General features: G+C 42.7%; 1 protein-coding gene across 1 annotated transcript in view; it reads right to left on the reverse strand.

Moving 5' to 3' along the window:
* Positions 1 to 1,005: 1,005 nt before the first annotated feature.
* The window catches only part of LRRC3 (leucine rich repeat containing 3), a 39,956-nt gene continuing 24,756 nt past the window's right edge, over positions 1,006 to 16,205 (reverse strand). Inside the window, exon 3 of the mRNA XM_068246951.1 lies at positions 1,006 to 2,016. Within this exon, the coding sequence (XP_068103052.1) occupies positions 1,092 to 1,868 (777 nt within the window). The 5' untranslated portion in view covers positions 1,869 to 2,016 and the 3' untranslated portion in view covers positions 1,006 to 1,091. The remainder of the gene's footprint in view (positions 2,017 to 16,205) is intronic.

The raw sequence follows: 16,205 nt of genomic DNA on the forward strand, positions 1-16,205 counted from the left end.
GAAATCAAGTTTAAATTAAGGCAGTGAAAAGGATTGAAAGAGGACCTAAGCTCTTGCACAGCTCACAATGAAAAGTATTTATTCCTCCTATAGTTGCTAAAGAAATTCACTTTTCTGTGTTCGTTTAGGCAGATCAACCTGCTTAATTAGTTCCTATAAGGAACTATGAACAGACTGCAGGAGAGCTCTTCCTAGGCAGCTCTCCATATAGTAAACACTGAAGCTTAACTTCCTGTGGTACTGTACCCCCCCCCTCCCAAAAAAAAAAGTTTAACTTACCTGGTGCTTCTACTGGTCCCCCGCAGACGTCCTGTTCCCATGCCAGGACAAAACGATCCTCTGGTCCTCACCCTGGCTCACTTCCATTTTTTTGCAACTTTAATGTCGCAAACTACTGCGCCTGTGTCTTTGCTCACATCACCAAAATCATCATGCGTAGGCAAGTACACTCCCGGAAACATAAGCGGGAGCGAGGATGTGTGCGGCCAGGCGCAGTGGCTTGCGACATTAAAAACCGCAAGTGAGCTGCAGTGGGGGACTGGAGGATTGTTCTTTCCCGGCACAGGACGTCTGTGGGGGACAGGTAGAAGCCCCAGGTAAGTTAAACACTTTTTTGGGGGGGGGCGCCTTACAGTACTCATTTAACTCTTTTAGTGCCTTCTGCAACAGTGAAACTAAGTAGAATGTCATTTTTTTTCCTTAGGATGTCCATAAATTGTAAATGTTTTCCTATAAAGGCTATCATGCTGTGTCTAATCTTTTAGATCAGAGAGGAAGTTTTGAGTTTTACTTTGTGTTCTATAAATAGTCAGCACTGTAACCTATTACCATTATTTCAAAGACAAAATGACAAGAATAAGAAAACAGTGATTAGTCGGTCTTCTATTCCTCACCAGCCTTTAAATATAAGAAGCTGGTGATAACATTTAAAACCATTAAAACAACAATTAAACAGAAAAATATGCTCTGTGCCAGTTTATTTAAAATACTGTATAAATAGGCCTCTTAGTGTATGGCTAAAACTGGGTATTTTCCCTATATGTTAAGCAGCAACAAGGAACATTTATTTTGATTTAGCGATTTAACCATATTTACAACACAGTGCTGACAGTGTCAAAGTCTTTGGTTATCTGAGTGCTGGGTAGAGACTTCAGGTACTCCAAATGTCTCCTGGCATCCTCTTGGTTGTGTCTGACATAATAAACCACATAGGTTATAACCATGGTGAACCAGCCAAACATAGTAATGAACATGGCCACATCAGTCGTTCTGTGGTGAATGTTACAAAAGTTTATTCCAGAGTCCAAAACCTGGATCAGTGGTTTACCCACATATTCCTCCAGGACAGAAGTTTGGCAGGAAATGTCATTGACTGTATCTGGATCCAAGTTCAGCTCCCTCAACATTTCTTGAAGGCTGCAATCACAGTGCAGGGGATTATTAGACAGACGGATTTTGCCTTTCAAATTGGCCAAGGTTTCTTTGGGGATCGTGTGAATCTGATTTCCAGACAGATCTAACAACCTTAAACCATCAGCAACTCCTTTAAAAGCTGACTGCTCAATTTTCTCAATGGAGTTTCTGGAAAGATCCAGCTCTTGTAGATAGAAAAGGTCTTTAAAAGCATTGTTTGGTACCTGATTGATCCTGTTAGCATCTAGCTTCAGGGAGACTGTATCCATAGGAAGGTCTATAGGTATCTCTTCCAGGTTTCTGGAGCTGCAGGTGACAATCATGCCGGCACTACTTTCTGAGCACTGACAGCTCTTAGGGCAAGAAGCAATGACTTGAAAATGAACAAGAAGCAGCAGCAGTCCTTGGTGGAAAAGAAATTCTGAACACTTGTGTGAATGATCAGTTGGCTGCATCCTGGTGGGCTACAAATGCATTATGTTCAGTATTACACCCCGACTCTTCATCTGAGCCCAGCAGTTCACCCTTCTATGCAGCTAAGCCATTAGCTCAGCAGGTTTTCTTCCGTCTGCGAATGTGAAGAATAACTGTTTCTGCAACAGCCTGAAAAACAAACACAAAGGCAATGGATGTTTGTCTGAGGTTATGTTTCAAAATATTCTCAATGAATAATTCTGTGAAGAAAATATTAGTCACCTGAATCTGACTTTTCTCAATAAATAAGAAATACAAGTCTTGAATTCTATTTTTTTTTAGTAGTGAACCGTTTATCCATGATTGTAGATTTTTAAGAGGTTTTAAACACTTACATTCCACATCCCGAGAAAGATCCAGTACCAGAGATTGATAGCCACATCCTGCACTAAATACTGATAACTACATCCTGCACCTGAGATTGATAAATGGATCCTGTATTGAAGACTGACAGTTACATCATGGACCTGACACTGATATCTACATCTCATACCTGAGACTTATAACTACATCCTGCTGCTCCTGAAACTGACTGATAGCTATATCCTATACATGGGACTAAAAGCTCCTATCTGTATCAAAGACTGATAGCCAGTACTTGAGACTTATAGCTACGCACTGCACCTGAGAATGATAGTTGCATCCTGTACCCAAAACTGACAGCTGTGTCTGACAGCCACATCCTATACTCGAAACTGATAGCCACATCCAGCATTGAGACTGATAGCCGCAGGTCCGATTCTCTGATGAAGTAAGGTGAAACCTTTGCATAAGGTGCAGAGATTATAGGGGCAGCATTTTTGTACTGTGTTTACACTAAGAGCATGCAGTCAGAGTAGGAAGAGAAGCGAAAGGAGAGCGAGGTGAAGAGGTCAACATTGGGGAAAAGCAGCTTGTAGTGCTGTGTGAGGAGTCTGACAGTGAGTGAGGAGGAAGGAGAGCAGCAGTGTTTTATGTGACTTGCACAGCAGAAGGGAGGAGGTGGCACTGCTGTCCTGACTGAGGAGGAATGGAGTGGCTGAAGGTGAGCAGTTTGTGTGTCACAGACTCACAGCCAGCCAGTGTGCTATTGTGTTGAGCTGTAGCATGTCATGTAAGAACATTAAATGAAGCAGAGTAAATTATCGGGTGCTGCACGATAATTCCAAATTGGGAAGGGGGGGAGGCACATCCTTGCAAGTTTGCCTCAGGCAGCAAAAAGTCTAGAACTGGCCCTGGATAGCTGCATCCTGCATCTGAGCCTGATAACTAGATCCTGCAACCGAGACTGGTAGCCACATCCTGTAACTGAGACTGATAGGGACATCCTGCACCTAAGACTGATAGCCATGTCCTGTACTTGAGACCTATAACTACGCACTGCACCTGAGAATGATTGTTTCATCCTGTATCCAAGACTGACAGCTGTACCCTGCAGATATGTCTGATGGCCACATCCTGCACCTGAGACTCATAGCTACATCCTGTGCCCGAGGCTGATAACCACATCTTGCATCTGAGGATGTGCGCACACACAGTGCACTGCAGTGAAGAGCAGGGTGTGGCCACAATCAGAGCCGGGACAAGGTCCTCCTGCACCCAAGGCTGAGACCTCAAAGTGCACCCCTCCATCCCTCCCACCCCAGCCGTTACACACACTGATTGCTATTAGACTAAGAGGCGCCCCAGGGCCCCCAACACCTTAATCTTCAGTTATCTGGCTTGCAGACACTGTCATGCATCCCCTTTTTCTTATTTCTCTCTGCTTTAAACACAATAGGGGAATGACAGCTGAGTGAGCTGTGCGCCCCCTCCTACACTGCGCCCTGGGGCTGCAGCCTCTCTCACCTCTGCCTCGGCCCGGCCTTGACCACAATAGCTTGTGGATTGGGCTAAATACTGGGCATATGGTAATATAAATATTCGTGAATACAAATTACATTCTGTAGGCGCTGCATTATTGTCAATTATTAATTGTATCATTGATATTATTATAATTGTATTATTGTCATTATTATCAATGTGCCATACACTTTTTACCCATGCATTATGAGCCTGCAAGCATCTCTGCTCCTTATCCTTAGTGTCACACATCAAAATGTAACCATAAAAGGGAAGAAATAAAAGCGGATACAACGTATCGTGCTAAGCAAGCACAACAGGAAAATTCCAGTAATGTGCATATGTTAGTAATAAGCAAATGCATCAATTACAGTCGAGGAATATATACAGGAATAGTATTAGGCAGTTTATAGTAGCAGGCAAGTAACAATTAGTAGATTCCAGTGGTAGAAAAATCGTATCAGTTTGATTCTAGTGGCAGGCAATTAGTGACTGGTAGATACTTATGGCAGACAGTGGTGCAATAATGGGGGATAAAGATGTTGCGACTGCACCGGGGCCCTTGGACCAGAGGGCCCACTAGAGGCCCTCCCTCAACCCCAGTATTCGCTCTTCAATTGTGCTATTCTGGTAATGATCAATTCTATAAATAGTGGCAATCATTGATTGTTCCCCTCCTCTGCTTACTCCTCTCATACTGTGGATGTCCTTGGCAGGTTTTATGGTACCATATAATTTATGTATAACCTGCTTGGGGACCCAATATAAGACTTGCACTGGGGCTCAAAGCTCCTCAGCTATGCCACTGGTGGCAGGCGAGTAGTAGTAGCAATTGGTAGATGCAATTGCCAGTTGGTAGTCATAGTTAGTCTAGTGGAGAGTATGTATTGAGCAGTAGATGCCAGGCAGGCTGGTACTGGTAGCGATCGGTAGAATTTTAGTGGCAGGCAGTAGGTGGCAAGCAGTCATAGAAAGTGCTTTGACACATTCAAGGTACTAGGTATAAGCAGTTGGTGCTCGACAAGTAGTATTTGCTAAGTATGTGTGGGTGCCAAGTAGGAGTTATTGGAAAGCAGCAGGAAGTGGAAATTGGTAATGGATGCTACATTGCACTGGGTGCTGTAGGTGGTAAGCAATAAGTTGCTGTAAGTGCTAAGCTGTAGTGGTTACTAAGTCACTGTGGTTTTGCTAAAAGGTGCAACACCGAAATCAGCAATGTGGGCAGAAGGGCAGGCAATGTCAAAAGTCAGACAGTCCAGGTCACTTTAACAGTAAATATAAAAATGAGCAGAGCTTCATGTCCAAACAAGCTGGTCAGAACAATGCGCTTCTGCCATTGTTTGGAGGGGTTTAAAGGGAATCTGAACCAAGTAAAATTATTTAACCATTTCAGCCCGCGGGTGGTTTTCACCTTATGGACAAGAGGAATTTTCACATTTCAGTGTTTCTCCCATTCATTCCTCAATAACTTTATCAATACTTATCACAACAAAATGATCTATACCTTGGTTTTTTCCACTACCAATTAGGCTATCTTTGGGTGTTACATTATGCTAAGAATTATTTTATTCTAAATGCATTTTAACAGGAATAATAAGAAAAAAATAGAAAAAAAATAATTTCCCAGTTTTCGGCCATTATAGTTTTAACATGAAACATTCTTCTGTGGATAAAAGCTACATATTTTATTTGACCATTTGTTCTGATTATTGCAACATTTAAATTATATCCCTAGTACAATGTTTGGTGACAATGTTTTATTCGGAAATGAAGGTGCATTTTTTTTCAGTTTTACATTCATCCCTATCTACAAGCCCAAAATTAAAAAATGATATACCCTCTTGTCATACATATTAAAGAAAATTCAGTCCCTAATGCCTGTAGGTGTAATTTTACTATTTGGCCACAAAATGTCCTTTGGCATTACACAGGACTTCCTATAAGCGTACAATAAGTACTCTACATAGGAAGCAATTTGTTACTACGCAACTAAGGAAGTGACACAGGCATCCATTGATGCTGTGATCACGGTGGCCTGGAGGAGAGATGAATGATTCATTAATCTAACGATTGGCGGTGGTAAACGGTGGAAATCGTCAAGTGGGAGGCAGCGCGGTAGTTGTATTTAAGAATAATCACTGTTTTTGATCAAAAACTGTGATTATTCTCAGTGGACAAGAATGGATTGGCTCAGGGGACTTTGTTGCCGGCAACATCGCAATCGCGGGCTTCTGCCCGCACGTTTGCGCACACAGCCCCCCAAACTGCAGGGACGTGACTAGTGCATCCCTGTGGCTGTAGCAGCTGCTGCTGCGGACGCAAGGCTCATGTCCCCAGTAGCAGAAATGGTTAAAATAAACACATGATGTACCTGCAAATGAATATTACATACTCACCTAGCCGTAAGTTCCTCTCAGAAGCTCACCAAGATTTTTTCAGAACTGAAATATATCATTTCCTGTCAGTTATAACTGAATGGACAACTGATGAGCAAGGTAAAGTCCATGTTTCCCAGGAAGTTGTTATGGGGTAATGGACATTTTCAAAATGGAGGACGGAGAATTCCATGCATCAGTGGACAAACAGGACGCGGGTGAGGAGAAAGAAATTGATGAGTAGACTATATGGGAGGTATGTATGATGTGCGCATGCTAATTTTGACTTTTAATTTTCAGTACAGATTTGCTTTAAGTATTAGGGAATGCCTAGACATGATGTCATTTCTGGCACAGGGGCAGTCCATTACGCACCCTTGGGTTACTGGAAATGTGCAATGATATTAAATGCATGTGCATAACCCTTGCTAAGAGCATAAAGTTCTGAACAGGTACATGCACACTAGTGGAATCACACATATGGTTCAGGTGCTGATAAACAAATATTCTCTATTCATTTCAGTGGAGCTGATTGCAGCTCTTGATGAGCAGAGAGTCACGGTAGACTGCTATTCATTGAACGCTGCCCACAGGTTGCCCGCCGGGCAGGACACAGTAGTACCACTTAACCAGGCAGTCTCTGAGTGAAATGAGCTGAAGGATTACTGCATGTTATACTTTGGCTTACTAAATCAGGCCCAATGCACCTAATTTAGGCTTTAGCAAAGACTAATGTATTCTTGGTTCCTTTTTTAGCACATAGTATATAGAACTGGTGAGGGAAGAACCTGAAGACTTTTATGCAGCTGGACTCTGTATTCTTAGGCACACTATTCTAAATATAGATCCCTTTGGCTTTGAAAATCTGTATAGTACCAATTAAGGCCCTTTTGCCTTCTGCTGAGTTTTCTGGTCATTTGTATTCAATCTGATTCTTAGCAGCGCTCCGACTCTCTTACATCTGCTCTGCTGCCACAGCTCTGTACATAAAGTCTGTAGTTTTTGCCATGTAATGTGAAGCTTCTCTAACAAAATCCTGAAGCTGAAAGCAGCCTGTTTCATTAAGAAAGAGCGAAAGAAAATCTCTCGTCTGATGCTGCAAACTCATTATAGACACCAAAACAGTTACTGTTCTCTCTCCTTTCATGTTTATGATACCAAATCCTAGAATAATAATAAACCTGGATTAGCTACAGCATTCATTATTTCTTTCATCTTTGAATATAAATAGTTTATAATTTGAATAAGGAACGAAACCAGCAGAATGACTATTTACATGGATGATTGTCCTTAAAACAAGTTCTTCTCCTAATTAGACTTCAGGTTTATAAGAATACATACAATGTAATCCAGAACTCAGGCTCTTAGAATCATTCCAACCATATTAAGATAGCCTGGCCTTATGCGAGCCTTTCATGCAAGAGGAACTGCCCCAGAGCACTATGGGAGATCAGGTGTTGTTTCTGTTTATTTCACACCAAACACCCCACAATGAACCACCTTGCTAGCCATTAGAGCCCATTCACACTGGGGCGATTCGCAGGCATATACCGCCAAACGCCGGAGATCGCTAGCACTTTGAAAAGCGCTAGTGTAATTTAAAAGTATGTAGCACTGATCTCACTGTAGTAACTGCCAGTGATCCACGATTTGCAGTACACAAGCGTGGTGCATCGCTTTTTTTGCGGTTTTAGAGCAATGGCGATTGAAATGGTAAAAAAAAGTGAACCACGATAACTCAATAATCACAAAACTGTACAGTGAAAAATATGCAAAAACAGGAAATAATCCACGTCGCAAAACGCTAGTGATCCCCAGTGTGAATGGGCCCTAAGGATGCCGCCATCTGTGATAAAGTTAAGAATATAATTCAGGATCAGAAAAGATTTTACGATGGGTAAAAAATCACTGACTAAGTACTTTATAAGGTGAAAGTAAATAATAAGCAATTTTATTTATTAAAGTGAACCAAGTTAAAAAAAAAAATTGCCCGTTTTACTTGCCTGGAGCTTCTTCTATCCCCTGAAGTCTTCCTGGTCCCTCGCCATCTAACGCTTAGACAGTCCGCTGTATCCCTCTGTAATCCATCAGACTGACGGGTTGCATTTTTTTGCTTACTGTGCAAGCACAGAGCGATTCCGCCCATGTGAGAGCAATAGAGGACATGGGCATCACAGGGTCACACATCCAGCGTTGGTGGGGGACATCGGAGGAATGGCGGGATGACAGCGAGGGAATAGGAAGATTTCAGGGGTCTGAAAGAAGCCCCGGCTAAGTAAATAGGCATTTTTTTTTTTTTTGGTTCATTTTTTTTTAAATATAATTGCTTATTTACAATTTGACGTTATAAATTATTTAGTCAGTGTCTCTTTACCTATCCATTGCAAAAAAACAGATGGCAGCATCCTTACTGATGGCAAGGTGATTGTCTGTGGGGTGTTTTGGTAATATTTTTTTATTTCTTGGGCCGGTTTCTTTTAAGTTAAATTCAGTTGCTGTTGCACTAAATCTAAGAACCTGACTTACACAAGCCAATATTTTCTTACAGACAAACCATGAACCAGTCTTAACCTAAACAGTGGCAGGTGCTGTTGGTAATTCTAAGGGTTCTTTCACATCAAAGCTTGCGTTTGGAAAAGCTAAAAGCGTGCGTTTTGCTGTTTGCGTTTTTCTGCGTTTTTCATGCATTTTTAATGCGTTTTTAATCCGTTACAGCACATAGGAAAACGCAGGTGAAGTTACTGTTTTTTTGACTTCCAACTGTAACTGTGTGCGTTGAAACATTTTAAAAACGCATGCTCTTCTTGGAGCTTGCGTTTTACATTGAAACGCAAACACAAGCGTCGGATGATTAAAAGCTCCGGGGAGCGTCGAAACGCAACGCACAAAATTTCAGTGTTAGATGTGAAAGGTAAAATGAAAGTCTAATCAGTTTAGTTCCACTTGAGGCTCTGCTTATTATCGTATTTGCCATTGTTATTATTGTATTATTGTATTTACCCATTGATTGGACATGAGCTTTTCTACCAACTGATTGAAAGTGGACAACTTTGGCTGATTAAAAATGACCATGAAACAATCTTTCTATTGATCAAAGGGATTCAACACCATGGTAAATATCACCTGGTAAATTATGCTATACTATGTGGAAGTGCAAACAATCAATCAGTGTAATGTTACAGGAGCAGAAATACCGCCTGAATAAAAGTCTAAATGGAAGAGCCACCATTTGTGTATTTTGTATTATACTGTATTCTATGTATTCTACTTTCTGCGCCCAGCAGTATTCCCGCAGTTTCTATGAATCTGCCCATGATGATCACTTTTAACAGGCTCCTCTCACAAGGCTTTGAAAAAAAAAATGTAATTTAGAGACTGAGCATGTCGTATTACTAAGTATATACAGGTTTGCATTTTTTTTATATGTGTAGCATGACTTCTTATCACGTAAAGGGCCCTATTCATAATCCAAATTAAATCCTTTGGATAAATATTTCCCTATGATCATGATTGCAGGAAGTACCGTAATACAAATTTGAATAAGCTGCTGTGAGAGTTGTATTGGTTCACGGATTTGAACCAATGGGAATTGTTGTTGGGAATTGCTGGCTCTTCGCTTGGTGGTGGGAATGTGGAAAGAACAAATAGTGAGGTAATGGTCCTTCGGTGAAAAGCAGGAACATAAATGAAGGATGGAAAAGAGATGGGAAAAAAGAACACTTAGAACTATTTCAGGAAAAAATTTATACAATTTTTACTTATTTTGGTAATTATGTAATAGGTCATCGGGTCTGTGTGTGTGTGTGTTTGGGGGGTTGGGTTAGTTAGCTGTAGGCATCAGTGCAAAATCAGTTAGGGCTAGGCATTGGTGGGGGGAATCAATTTGCGTTAGGTATCGTGGGGGGGGATAAGTCGGTTAGGGATGGGCATCGATAGAGGGAGGGCTTTGTGTGAGAATTGGGTTTGGTCTAGCAATAGTAAAATATCAGTAACATTTTATTTACCTCTGTATGAAAGTAGAATATCAGTAGTTTTATATTCTACTAGTGGCTATTTACCAATGCCAAAATGTGTTCTTTTTTTTATGTACACATAATAAACACCCTGAGAGTCAGTACAGCAAGGTCTTGATTAACTATACAGTGTCTGGTAAACAACGCTATGTCAGTATATCACTGTAAACAGTGGATCGTGATCAGGTGATGAAGCAGTATTTCCATACTGCCTTCTTAACCCTCCTGGCGGTTTGGCAAAATCCGCCAGGGGGCAGCAAATAGGTTTTTTAAAAAAAATGTTTTTTTTTCATGTAGCGAGACGAGGTCTCGCTACATGATAGCCGCTGCTCAGCGGCATCCCCCCAGCCCCTCCGATCGCCGCCGGCGATCAGAGATCAGGAGATCCCGTTCAAAGAACGGGATCTCCTGGAGGGCTTCCCCCGTCGCCATGGCGACGGGGCGGGATGACGTCACCGACGTCGTGACGTCAAAGGGGACTCCGATCCACCCCACGGCGCTGCCTGGCACTGATTGGCCAGGCAGCGCACGGGGTCTGGGGGGGGGGCGGCTGCGGCGACGCGTATAGCGGCAGATCGGCGGGTAGCGGCGGCGATCGGGCACTGCACGCAGCTAGCAAAGTGCTAGCTGCGTGCAGCAAAAAAAAAATTATGCAAATCGGCCCAGCGGGGCCTGAGCGGTGCCTCCCGGCGACATAGCCCATGCTCAGCACGGGCTTACCGCCAGGGAGGTTAAAGGACTTCCAAGGCGAACATCAAAATCTATTCATTTTTTACTCACCTGTGGCTCCTTCTTGCCCCAAGGCTCATTTCCTCATCGCAGCCCCAGTTATCTTCGGTGTCCCTGCTGGCCGCCCGCAATGATGGTGACCAGCTAGCAGGGTCTGCTCTTCTGCGCCTCCGTGGGCACTCGTGCCCAAGTGTCCCCGTCATCTTTCTATTCCATGGTCCATTACAACACAGAGATGTGAATACACTCCTATGATGGCATGGGCTGTGTGTTCACATCCAGCAACACTGTACTCAGCAGCACAGGTCCTTATTCCATTCAAATTTTCTCCTAAGTTTTCTCCTAGGTGATATTTTTAAACTTGTCAATAGAGATGTGGCGAACGGTTCCCGTACCGTTCGCCGGCGAACATCTCTAAATCCATGGGCCATGAGTGACGTCACGCTCATGCGCAGAGAGTGCCCGGCAACGGGAGCGCGATCTAGGACGCGCTCCGCCGGGCAGCGCAGGCGTACTACTCCGGGTCATTGCGACCCGGAAGTAGTAAGAGGCCCAGAGAGGTTCGCCAGGCGAACTGTTCGGCCCAACACTACTTGTCAATAAAATGTCTTTTAAGCCACCAGAAAGCAAGAAAATATTGCAAATAATTTTGGCAGCATCTTTTCACCTATGTTTCAATATGTTTTCAGTTGAAAAGTGCTGGAAAGATATTTTAAATAGAGGATGAAAAATTATCTCCTAGGAGAAAACCTGGGTGAAAAAGTTACCGGTAATTGCATATGGGCCCTTGTCACTTAAATGCCTTTCAAGCCACCACCAAGCAAGATAGTACTTACTACATTTTAACAGTATTTTTTCACCTACTTTTTGGTAATTTTTGGAGTGCTGAAAAGTTTATTTTAAACAGGAGGTGAAAAATAATCCATATGAGGAAACTACAGAGGAATTTAGGATTGAACTTCAATCCAATCAATAGCTGATAACCCCTTTCCCATGAGAAATCTTTACCTTTTCTCAAACAGATCATCAAGGGGATTGTATGGCTAATATTGTGGTGAAACCCCTCTTACAGTGTGATGTCATGATCAAGGTCCGGACAGTTTTCTGTCTGTCAAGCTCATTGCATTGTGGGAAATAATGGCTTTTTCCAACTGCCAAGCAAGCAATATCCCCCTCTGTGCATATAACTCTTAGTAACGAACATTCCACACAGATCACCTGGCAGAACTAAAGATGTCACCACCCGTGGTAGATCAGGGAGAGTAAGGGCCCGTTCTCACTTGACAGGGAATCGCGCGATTCCCACTCTAGGCAAACCGCTAGCGGTTTTTAAAAAAACGCTACAACATGTAACACATGGCAGTGTTCTCACCGTTAACCGGCAACGTGTTACATGCAGCGCTTTGCTGGCGGTCAGCGATTAGCGTTTAGCAATCGCGAATAGCATGCACAGCACCCCTAATCGTGATCGCTACAAAACCGCCGCAGTGTCCAGTGATTTTTTTTTCCGTTAATCGTGGGAAAATCACTCCCGCAAAACTGCGGTTTTAGATGTGAGCGGGCCCTAAAGATTTTACAAGGGGCAAACAATGACTAATTAATATAGAAAATAATTTTGTAAAGAATAAGCAATTTTATTTATTATGTTAATTTAGCTACAGTTTCCTCTTAAGGAGGAAAAGTGAATTGGATAAGGGCCTATAATAATGCAAATGCAGTATAACTCCTTAAAAAATATTTTAAATTTTTTTTTTTTTTTTTATAAAACAAGGGTTAAATGAGGAACAGAACATAAAATACAAAGTTGAATAATGCACAGTAATCAAGATACCTTATGAAATAAATGGGCCTCAATCAGATGTTATATTTAATTTTGTACTTACACTAGAAATAGGTCAACAAGAAAAATATAGGCCCTCCACTTGATATTACTGTATTTTTTGGACTATAAGACTTTTTTTTTTTTCTCTTCCAAAAGTGGGGAGAAAAAGTCACTGCGTCTTATAGTCCAAATGCAGGGAGTTCCTGACCTGTGAACGCCTGCCAATACGAACCTCTAACCCGGCGCAATGTTGGGGACTCCCTGTACTGTGCCCATGCAGAGGAGGACGCGGGGACAAACTGAGGACAAAGGGGGACACAAAGGGGCCTAGAGGAGGACACAAGGAGGATAGAGGCAGACACATGGGGGAGGTACAAAGGGGGCATAATCAACAATATGCCCCTTCACCATGTATGCACCAGGTTTAGTATATATTTTTTTTCCCCTGGTTTATGTTCTCTAAACCTAGATGCGTCTTATGGTCAGGAGCATCTTATAGTCTGAAACATACAGTATTTGAAACTTTTCCATTACTAGGGACATGCTTATGCCTGTTTCTTAGGATTTACTGTACATCCAGCTTAAACCTGCAGCCCTCTACCAAACCCTAATCACTATTTGCTCTAATACTCTAATCTCTGCTCTGCCTGTTCAGTAAGCCAGGACTTTTTCAGTAGAAGACCTTGGGCAAGTCTCCCTAACACTGCTACTGCCTATAGAGTGCGTCCTAGTGGCTGCTGCTCTGGCGCTTTGAGTCCGCAAGGAGAAAAGCGCGATATAAATGTTCTGTGTTTGTTTGTTTGTTAATACAATATTTACCTACCCAAACCACCATGTGCTGCTAAGCTGTACCTTTCTAAGAGGTTGAACAAGTTTATTACCAATGCACAGAATCAATAAGATGAAATGTAGATGCTAGATATTGGCATCTTAGCCTACAAGCTCTTATCTTCAGGGAAAATCCTAAGACTTGTTTCCAAACAAGACCTCTTTAAAGAATGTATATCCCATAGGAATGAAAGTAAAAATAACATTGATCTGTGTAGATGCTGGTCTTTAATGCTTAAACGCCATTCATCTCAGCATTGGTGAAAACATTTAATGTTAAGCACTGGTTCAATAAATGTCACTTGTCATGGAATCTGCTGGAGGTTTTTGGCAATAAATACCCTGCAAATGCAGAATACACTGAGGACTTCAGCACAATGCACAGAGGATCCAGAAGTAATGCCGGCATTCTGTGGCTCTCATGTGTTCTTGTATTTTAGAACAGTTCAATTAATTCACCTTCAGCAGTGATGTTTATATTTCCTACACCTCAACTCTTACAAAACTCCACTTTGGCTCCTTTCACACTATGAACATTGCAATGCAACAGAGCAGAAAACCATACAGTGACACACAATGAAAGTGAGAGGAGTGAGTGAAATAAGAGAAGTGAGCACCCTCTCAGTCCGCTCGCTGGAAGAAGGTACCACTCTACTCCGTTCTATAATTGGAGGGGGGATCAGGAGAAGGCACAATAATGCATAGCGATGGGCGTGGGAGAGAAAAAGAGGGTAAGGTGGAAAGGGTTTTAGCAGGGGAGTCCATCTGGCAGAAGTTACACCCCTGGTCACTATGAGTCGAAGCAATTATGCTGTGCCCTCTTTAATGGCCCCTATGCTGTGCTTACCTTATAGTATCCCTTATGCTATGCCCCCTCATAGTGGAACCTATACCGTGCCCCCTTCTAGTGGCTGAGCACCCCTTAAGCCTCAAACTTGCCAGATGAAATTCAACCGAGGCAGTTGATAACAACTCATCTACAGCTTCTTCAGACACCCCTTGGCCAGCAATCCGCCTGGCGGATCTCTCTGGCTGAGGGATAGCCTGACGTCAAACCTGCTTTGCGCCGTCGGCCATCCGTCCTCCCATAGCAACAGAACACATGGTTAGTCAGTAGGCTAGTGATGTGTCTGCCCTGAAAAGTCACCCTAGGGATTGGATCCCAATCCCCTCTGGACAACATGTCTCCTGCATGTGTACAAGGCAATTACTGGTCCCTATGATGTGCCCCCTTTATGGTGGCCCCTATGCAGTGCATCCCTTATTGTAAGCCTCTGTGCTGACCTCTCAATCACTACAGACTGCAGATCCCTGGAGGAGGAGGGTGGACTGGACATCATGGAGCCATTCCCTGATTAGTCCTTCATTGATCCCTGGGGCACCATGGTCTTTGTGCTCATTAATTGATGAGGACATACATCTTCATCCCTGAGGCTTAGATGAAATTTCAGAGGACATAGATATATACTGTCCACTAAAAAGAAACTGATTAAAATCATTGATTTTATGGAGCTATGGACTGTGTCTTAACTGCAGAGGTAAATTAAAGGGCATATTTTACTATGAATTTGATTTTATTTTCCATAGGTTCTACAATTTTAAGCATTGCTTTCACTTTTACTCAGCAATGTATCAGTTCTGTTCATACATTTTGTTTTGTTCTCTTATCCCTTTGCCAGACATAAAGCCAGGCTTCCCTTGCGTGTGTGATCCATCAGGATGTCAGCAATTTTTTTTACAAGCTATACTTACACTCTTGTGTGGAGAGCGAACTGGTGAAAGGTGCTTCATATGATATAGGGTTCAAGCCTTTGACCAGGGTTCAAATCCTGGCTCAAGCCCATATGTAAAAACAATAAGGAGTCTGTCAGCAAGACTCCCCATTGCTCCTGGTTGTGCTTTGAGTCTGCAGGGAGAAAGGAGTGATATAAATGTCATATGTGTGGTCTATTGCTCGACTATTTCTAGAGTGGTTTTCCTTTCCTTTCTAGAGTGTTTTCCTTTGATCTGCAGGGTCTCTCCCCCCCTCTTGCTCTCTACAGGCTGTCTGCCCTCTCCCCCTACTGTGGCATTTTGCCGCTTACCCCACACCATATTGCTTTGCTTAGGTGAGATTGGAAAGGATTTTTATTCTATTACATTGAAAATATCAGACAATCATATTTGGTGAACGATGTTGATCAAACTTGCTAGCCAGTAATTGATTGCAGTTGGAGAGGTGACTGTGCAATGGAGATGAGTTCATCAGGGGGCGCTCCAACTAAGACAGAGGATGATTTTGTGAGGACCCAGATGGATAACAATAAGTGGAATGCCCATTACATGGATTGTGGAGCATTAAAGAAAGTATTTTAAGTCTTTGCGAGAATGGATAAGTTGTACTAATTGAAACCTAATATCTGTGTTTTCCTATTTTGCCCTGTGTCCCTTTCACGTCTATCTTCAGACACATGGAAGTGGAGACAATGCCCCTGTGCCATGATGTTGGCCAAGAGAACTTTTTGTTTTGGGTGGAAAAGGCTTGGCCAATGGCCACAACCTCCCTTCCTTCCTCTTGCAAGGTACCACCTGACACCTTTTCATGGTAGAGGAGAGTTGGGGAAGGCAGCTTGCTTGCTGCCCACAGTTTCATGGCTACTGATGATGGACACCTAGACAATGGTCTGGTTGGAAGCTAAATGGAAACCCAATGCCTTTTTTTTTCTGTAATGCCACATGCCCCGATATACT

The sequence above is a fragment of the Hyperolius riggenbachi genome, chromosome 7 (assembly GCF_040937935.1).
Source record: "Hyperolius riggenbachi isolate aHypRig1 chromosome 7, aHypRig1.pri, whole genome shotgun sequence".
NCBI lineage: Eukaryota > Metazoa > Chordata > Amphibia > Anura > Hyperoliidae > Hyperolius > Hyperolius riggenbachi.